General features: G+C 49.8%; 1 protein-coding gene across 1 annotated transcript; it reads right to left on the bottom strand.

The window, feature by feature from the left end:
* Nucleotides 1-2,651: 2,651 nt before the first annotated feature.
* chst3b (carbohydrate (chondroitin 6) sulfotransferase 3b) lies at nucleotides 2,652-8,591 on the bottom strand. The gene is given in 3 exon segments (NM_001110376.2): nucleotides 2,652-4,499; nucleotides 6,198-6,338; nucleotides 8,401-8,591. Coding segments are annotated over 2 exon segments (1,260 nt in total). The 5' UTR covers nucleotides 6,278-6,338; nucleotides 8,401-8,591; the 3' UTR covers nucleotides 2,652-3,319.
* Between the last annotated feature and the right edge of the window lie 265 nt (nucleotides 8,592-8,856).

Raw genomic sequence — 8,856 nt, 5'->3', positions numbered from 1 at the left:
GTTTTGGAAACGCTGGAGAGGCCGTTTACCGAGAGGCCGGAGACATCTGAAAATGGAGGCGGGGCTGCCGAGATTCGCTACCGGATTGGGGCTTTTGTGTCATTGTGTATCCTTCCCTTATTCGTCAAGCCCCAATCACATGACTATAACACACGGCTTTAACGCTAAGGGAAGACGGCAGACCAGCCTTCACTGTAAACAACAACACAGGCACAGAAATGGGAGCGTTGTTTGCACTATTGTCTGTTTTAGGTGGCATTGTGCAGTTATTCATGTTACGTTTAGTAACAACTCGACCTCGTCGTCTGCCCACAAAAATACCTCTCCTGCTTTCTTCGCCATCGCGTTCATTGTTCAACCGGCGTTTGTTGACCAACAATAACCAAATGCAGAGCGAGACACATGCTTTATACTAAAACACGCATGCCCAGAGTGCGCGAATGCTCACGTGATATACGGTTTTGGTGGCGTAGTGTGGACGGATTTATATTCAGAAATGCTTGGATGAAACGCTGGTGGGGACGCGGATCGTTTTTGATCTAAAACGCTGTTTTCAAACTAAAACGCACTAGTGTAAACGCGGCCTGAGACTCTGGACAGTCTTTAACTCCTGTTTTGATCAGGTTGTGTATCGTGCTGAAGATGGAGGGGAGTCAGTGGTGTTGCTCGGCCGGCAGCTGGCTCTCTGCAACTCTCACATGGTCACCCACTGAAGCTAAGCAGGGCTGCGCCCGGTCAGTACCTGGATGAGAGACCACATGGGAAAGCTAGGTTGCTGCCGGAGGTGGTGTTAGTGAGGCCAGCAGGGGGCGCTCAACCTGCGGTCTGTGTGAGTCCTAATGCCCCAGCATAGTGACGGGGACTCTATACTGTCAGTGAGCGCTGACTTTTGGATGAGACGTCAAACCGAGGTCCTGACTCTCTGTGGTCGTTAAAAATCCCAGCATGTCCTTTGAAAAGAGTAGGGGTTTAACCCCGGCATCCTGGCCTCTGTCCATCATGGCCTCCTAACCATCCCCATATTCACTTGGCTTCATCGCTGTCTCCTCTCCACCAATCAGCTGGTGTGTGGTGTGCGGTCTGGCAATAAATGGCTGCCGTCGCGTCATCCAGGTGGATGCTGCACACTGGTGGTGGATGAGGAGATTCCCCCATTGTGTAAAGCACTTTGAGTGCCCAGAAAAGAGCTATATAAATGTAAGTAATTATTATTATTATTATTATTATTCTCCTCTTATTAACTCTACAGCGGCTCCTCACTCTGCGCAATGCTTTAACACACACACAGCTCTGAATATTGATTATCAGATGGGCATCAGCGTGTGTGTGTGTGCGTGTGTGTGTGCGTGTGTGTGTGTGTGTGTGTGCGTGTGTGTGTGTGTGTGTGTGTGTGTGTGTGTTTAGACTGCAGCGCTGTGGATCTGATGTGGTTCTGCTGAGGGTGGAGGAGATTAATGACAGGCTGCACATCTGAGGAACAGAGCTCAGAGACGGTGGAGGACGCTGGTGCACTGCTATATTTGCTCTGACCACACACACACACACACACACACACACACACACACACACACACACACACAAACACGCGCACAAACACCCTCAGACCCTGCTCCTCACAGCAGTCTAAAGCAGCCTCAACCTCAACCTCCCCTGATGCTGTGCTGTTTGCAAGGGCTGATCATTTGTAATGCTGCATTAAGTGTGTGTGTGTGTGTGTGTGTGTGTGTGTGTGTGTGCGTGTGTGTGTGTGTGTGCGTGTGTGTGTGTGTGTGTGTGTGCGTGTGTGGGTGGAGGGCGAGGCCTGCTTCATGCCCCTGTCTACACCACACACAGGACGGGCAGTGTGTGTGAGTGTGTGTGTGTGTGTGTGTGTGTGTGTAATGAGCATGTATGGTTCCGCTGGCGCTGTAAATAGCAGACGGCGCAGTAATAAAGCAAACAGCTGATTATCCCAAGCACAGAGATGAGATCCTCCACCCCAGCACACACACACACACACACACACCAGAGAACACACACTGCAGTGTACACTACCAAGTGTTCTTGGGCCGGGCTGAGGTCTGTGTTTTCCTGGACTGTAGGCAGTAATGAGCACTTGCAGATTTAGAAACAACTAAAAGAGAAACACGACTCCTCCCGCGACAGGATTCCTGAGACCCGCAGAGCTGCACACACACACACACACACACACACACACACATCCAGCACTCCAAGCACCTCTATACAATAATGTCTACAACAGGGGCGTTGCTAGACCCCATTTACAGGAGCATGTGCCCCAGTAAAAATGGCAGTGCTCCAGTAAATGCTGTGAGATTTACTTGATGTGCAAGAGTGTTGATTAAGAGTGGAGACCCCAGAATAAAGAGGTTATGCTCTATACGCAACCAAACCAACGCTGATGAAAGCAATGCAGTTTAATCAAAAAGCAAACGGAACCTGTGCGCAGAAATAACACACACCCGCGCGCCTCACACACACCGCTCCTGCTTGATGCGGACGCGCTGCTCGGCTCCCGGTCCGGTTGTGAACAAGCATGCTGAAATAACAGCCGCGCCGCTCATGTGCTGTGAATCCGGCACGCAGCGAGTTTTACAAGTCAACAAGACAAAGTTTAATGACTCCGGCTGTCTTTAGATTGCTTTCAGTTACATTTAGGATCCATTTCTGTGATTTATTAGGAATAATCATTGCATAATAACAACAGTACTGTTATTTATTTATAATCATATATTTCTGTTTTAATAGTTTTATTTTTTTATTTATTTATTTATTTTTGGAGGGGTGCTGTGTCCCAGTAGAGTTTTATATCTAACAACGCCCCGCTCTACAACACAGCAAACACGACAACCTGTTAGGCAAAACAAGGTCAACTTTATTTCTCCTTTGAGGAGTGTGTGTGTGTGGTGTGTGTGAGGAGTGTGTGAGGAGTGTGTGTGTGAGGAGTGTGTGTGTGAGGAGTGTGTGAGGAGTGTGTGTGTGAGGTGTGTGTGTGGTGTGTGTGTGGTGTGTGTGTGGTGTGTGTGAGGTGTGTGTGAGGAGTGCGTGTGGTGTGTGTGTGTGTGAGGTGTGTGTGTGAGGTGTGTGTGAGGAGAGATGAGGTTTATAACTCCTGGAGTGAGAATATAATTATAAAAAGATTAAAAAAGAGCCCTTAATGAAGACGACAACACTGGTGAAATCAGAGGATCCAGATCATAGAGTTCTGCAAACCAGCTGCAGAAACACACACACACACACACACACACACACACACACACACACACACACACACACGTCCTCCAATACTGCTGCAGGTGAGGACGGGGATATTCTTCGGTCACAGGAATGTTCTGTCCTCGATCAGACTCAGAGATGTGTCGCTCAGCATCTGCTGGTTCTCTGCGGGTCTGTAGCCGAACAGCCTCATGGTGGCGCTGCACTCCTCCTGCACCAGCTGCACCAGCCGGAAGCTCACGCTGCGCCTCCACTTCTCCACCTGCTGTGAGGAGTTCTTCTGGGTGGAGTAGACGCCGCTGGCCTCCTGCGACGCCTGCGTGTTCTTGAGGATCCACTGCTCCGCCTGCGCTGTGAAGGGGATCCCGGTGAAGGCGTACATCTCTGCAGCTTTGCGCATGGGGAACCGCGCGATGTCCTCATAGCGCACTAGCATGTAGCGCCCGCGGAGCCACGCCGGCTGCTGGAGCCCGAGCTCGGCTGACATGCGGATGTTGTCACAGTTAGCTCTGAGTTTGCGCACTTCGTCCTGGTCCAAGGGCAGCTCCTCGCCTGCGGCCCAGCGCTGCCAGCTGCGGTACCTGCTGGAGAACGCCACCATGCGGGACGCCAGGACGGCACGTGGGTCCCGCACCAGCTGGATGAAGCGCATGTGCAGCCGCGGGTCCTCGGCCAGCGGGCGCAGCGTCTCCAGCTGCCGCACCCGCACCGTCTTGATGACACGGTGCCGCCTCTGCAGACAGGACTGTCCGGCCAGCGTCAGGTTGAGCGGGCCACAGCGGCGCACCCGGCAGCGATAACGCTCAAACTCTCTCCGGGCCGGCAGTGTGCAGACGGGCTCTTCACACAGCGCACGGCTTGACTCACGGCGGAACAGTGCAGCGGTGACGTGCTCCTGCGGCCGCGGCTCCATGAAGTCCTCCAGCAGAGAGAAGTTGCACAACAGCAGCTGCCGCAGGACGTCTCGGTAAGCCGGCGCTGCCACGCTCGCGTTAGTGCCACCGCTCTCCACCGTCAGCATGCGCTCCACATGCCACAGCGGCTCAAACAGGTAGAACACCTCGGGGCCCAGCTGGTTGAAGAACTCGCCCACAAAGGAGGAGCCGGTGCGGGTGCCGGCCAGCAGGAGCACATGCCTCTGCCCGGCCGTACTGTCCAGGAGCGAGCCGGTGGAGCTCTGCAGTCGCTCCGAGTCATTGGTGGATGGCAGAGGGGTCAGCGGGGTCACCGGGGTCAGCCTTGGGGTCAGCGGGGTCAGCCTCGGGGTCAGCTTATCAGACACCCTAAACACAGAGCACACCATCAACACTGAAGCGGGTTCCTCTCCTCACCACTGCAGTCTTCTGCTCTACACAGTCAGACTGCAGGATTAATGAAGGGTCAGGGTTATTCCTCTGACTTCATCTATTGTTGCTGACTGCTGAACACATTAAAGTCATCCTGTGCTAATCTGACAGCAGAAAACCCAATACTGACAGAACCGAACTGAATCATTTGTCTGAAAGCCAATCGTGCCAATCAACATGAGCAAAGCAGGCGATGACGAAAGCGCTGAATCTAGCCGCAGTGACGGCCTCATCGAGAGCTCGACTGCACCGAAGAGCAGCTCCAATATTAATCAGGGAACCGGGCACAGGGGCCGACCAGACTCATCCAGTCTCTCTCTGACCCACACCAGATCCTGAACTGAGCATCTGATGCCTCCTCTATTGTGGACCTCTGCATCTGTTCTGGAGACACACTGCAGCAGGGCTATTCAATTAGTTCATCATGGGGGCCGGTTCATGAAGAGCATCCCAAACAAAGGGCCGGAGAGATATGACTTGCTATATGAGTGAAGACACAACTACATATCAGAGCCCGTATGCTGTATTTGTGCTCATAAAGACGCCCACGCCGGCTTTTTCTACATTAATATGTGAATATGTTGTATTTTAAAGCAACTGCATTGTCCAATTGACTTTCTTTTGTTCACAAACATTTAAATGTTGTATTTCCCACAGCAGAAGCAGCGCATTGCTGGAGCAGGCCTCTTCTACATTCACACACACATTCATATGTTGTGTTTTGAACAGCAGAACAATTAGTGATGCCGCAGTATAGATTTAGGTTGTCTGATATAGTCTGAAGAATAATCCTGCTTTCACAGTTATCATGTCTAATGTTATTTAGAACAACAAGCTTTATATTAGGGCAGCAGCTATTTAGATGAACTGTTGTTATGATCTGGGTTCATGCGTATATAATCATTTTAATAATAATTCGTCTGACATATCTTTTGTTTGCATTACACTGAAGGACACGCACAACTCTCACCGTCAGATGTTTTCTACTGCGAGCGCACGGACAGAAGCACGTTGCTCCGCTTGTGCGCGCATATTGTCATTCTTACATTAGAAATAGCAAACTTGCAAGCGGAAAAGACGTGATATGGGAACGGCCGCTGCTGTAGTTAACCCGGTGTGCGTGCGTATTAGTCTCGGTGCACATGCTTGGAACTTTAAACTAGCGCACAGTTGCCAACTTGTCATAACTTTTCCGTGCAACAGAAATGCGGCTTAGAGAAGCCTTTACGATTCATTAACTGTGACGAATTAAAGTGCAGTCTATTGTTAATAGTGAAATCAGCTAATCTTTGAATCCCTATTAGTGATTACAGTGCAGTGAGCAAAAGGCATCTTCTACAGAACATCTCCAAATGTTTTCGGCTGTCTGCACCACTCGCTCATGGTGATGCTCTGCGCAGCCTCTGCAGCTAGTGCTGTATTGAACACACGTCACTTCATAGCTATAGCGGCCGTTTTTCGACTGAACTAAATTGATTTGTATGTCTTGGTCACACTATTTGAAGGGCCAGAACAAATAGTCTCGGGAGCCGGGTTTGGCCTGATGGAATAGCCCTTCACTAGAGCGTCAGCGTCTGCTGTTTCCTGCTCTCTGATCATCCTCTCGTAATCAAACAGAACTGCTGATGTACTCACTTGGAAATAATGTTGTTTTCCTTTTCTATGATGACCAAAGCCACAATAAAGATGACAGAAATGGTGTATTTAATGCGCATTCTTGTGTGTGTGAGGCTCAGCGGGCGCAGATCAGTACTTCATCCTCATTCCTCTGATTCACTGCAATAAAGCACACAACACAAGTGTTAGAGTGACACACACACACACACACACACACACACACACACACACACACACATGACAGTCGTCTGATGGTTTCTCAGGAATACAGCTTGATTCATTAGCTCAGTCTGCAGTGTGCTCGGAGTGTGTTATATGCGCTGCTGCAGGTCAGGAGTATCACAGTGAGGTGCAAACACAGAGGATCAGCAGTAATGACAGTCACTCTACAGTAAACACTGATTACGCCTCGCTGACCGCTGCACAGGGTTACATCAAGAGCTGAAAACTCTGCAGGAATATAGGAGTCATTATTCATATCACCAGCAGAAGCTGAGCTGGTCCTGGATCAGTGCGAATGTGAAACATCACTGATGTAGAATATCCGAGCAGAGCTGAACACCGCTGAGCTGAACTCTCACTAACTAAACACACGAGAACAACCGCGTAAACACTTTGACTATAACAACACGTCTCAAGCCTTCTTTATTGACGGTACTGAGCCTAAAAGTGTCCAGTGTGAGGAGCAGCAGACCGTCACACAGACAGCAGCACAGACCGTCACACAGACAGCAGCAGCACATGAGCACAGAAGCAGAGTCTCAGTGTGAGAAATAAGCAGATGCTGGTCTGCTGGAGATAATTATACAGCAGTGTGTGTGTGTGTGTGTGTGTGTGTGTGTGTGTGTGTGTGTGTGTGTGTGTGTGTGTGTGTGTGTGTGTGTGTGTGTCTGTGTGTGTGTGTGTGTGTGTGTGTGTGTGTGTGTGTGTGTGTGTGGACCACAGGCGGAGACCAGTTCTGTCTTGGACAAATTCAAGAAACCAGAACATCACCAACAAACACTGTAAAGCAGCAGCGGATCTCTGAGGCCCAGTGAGAGCTGCAGTGTCTGCTTTACACGGTCCATAAACCCATATTAAACACACTGAGACACGGCTTCAGCTCTGCACAGTGTTGATGAACAGCAGAACACACACACACACACACACACACACACACACACACACACACAGGTGGAGAAAAATGATCTTGTTTTCCTCATGACGAGATTATTCTGCTGGGTTTAAGGAGAAACCCGCTCGTTCTGCCGCTGTGCTGCTGAACAGGAGGACGTCTCTGCTGCTCCAGAAGAGGCTCAGACGGATTCCAGTGTTCAGACCATAAACAGAACACGAACTCTGAGAGAGGAAACACCTTTAGCAGTGCAAGCGCTGAATACTAGCAGAATCACACACCGGCGTCACATTCAGCACAGAGGCTATAGAGGAACGGCAGAATCACACACACACACACACACACACTAGCACACACTGACAGACACACATACAGACATACACAGACACACACGGAGCATAAAAGAGAGACAAACACTCACACAAATATTTTTTCAGGATTTTGTTTGTAATACACACACACACACACACACACACACGCGCTTCAGTCAGCCAAAGTTGTATATTTATTTAGATTACATTTAACTTATTAATGATGTTCAGGTTGTGTGTGTGTGTGTGTGTGTGTGTGTGTGTGTGTGTGTGTGTGTGTGTGTGTGTGTGTGTGTGTGTGTGTTTCACACACTGAAGGAGTGTATGTATACTATTTTGAGTGTGAGCTGAGATGGTATGGTCCATTATGGGGGTGGGCTAACCCATATTTATTGTTTATTGATTTAATAATTAATATTTTACAGATACAGATCAGATCAAACCATCTCTCACTATATAATAGGGTAAACCCCCAGACGTGCTGTTTAGACGTTCTTCAGTTAATTAGGGGGTCAAACACCCCCAAACCCTGCGCGCGCACACACACACACACACACAAAGGCACAGATAATGTGAGCTGGTGAGCGCTCAGTGTGTGTTCGCTGATGTTCAGCAGGAGTATACTGGACCGCTGTGTCTCAGCATCAGCAGTCAGACTCGCATCATCACAGTAATAATCTCATTTATCAGTCAAACACTGAGATTAAATGAACACATCAGCATCATGACAGACCTCATCTTCAGGACAACTCTACAGAATGATGTTCAGAGGACGCGTGTGCTGCTCTTACTGTACCGTTCTGCGTCCGCGTGATGAAGCACTCGTCAGTCAGATCAGGGTGTGTAAAACTCCATATTCAGTAATGTCTCTGAGTCCATCACTGTGCTGGTCTGCGGGCAGCACTGCAGCACACACACAGCTGTAGAGGAAAGGAAGCAGCAGCTCTGAGCTCTGAGTCTGAAGCCCGATAAATCAACACATATAATGTCCTGTATTTCAGGAGCGCGCAGAAGGAGCGCGCTCTCGGAGACGCGATGCGATTCTGATTAGCGCGTGCGAGCGACGGCGAAACACCGGCGTCGTGACGTCACAGCCCACTCAACCCCGCCCTCTGCAAACCCCTCCCGCTGAGGAGAAAGTTTAGAAATGTCCATTAAAGCAGTGTTTCTGCGACGGTCTGCTGCCACAACCCCTCCGCGAGAGAGCCTTGCTGTTATATTAGGGTCAGGTCAGGGCTCATGCAGGTTAAAT

Source organism: Danio rerio, chromosome 12 (genome assembly GCF_049306965.1).
Source record: "Danio rerio strain Tuebingen ecotype United States chromosome 12, GRCz12tu, whole genome shotgun sequence".
Lineage (NCBI taxonomy): Eukaryota > Metazoa > Chordata > Actinopteri > Cypriniformes > Danionidae > Danio > Danio rerio.
This window is presented reverse-complemented; position numbering and strand designations above follow the sequence as displayed.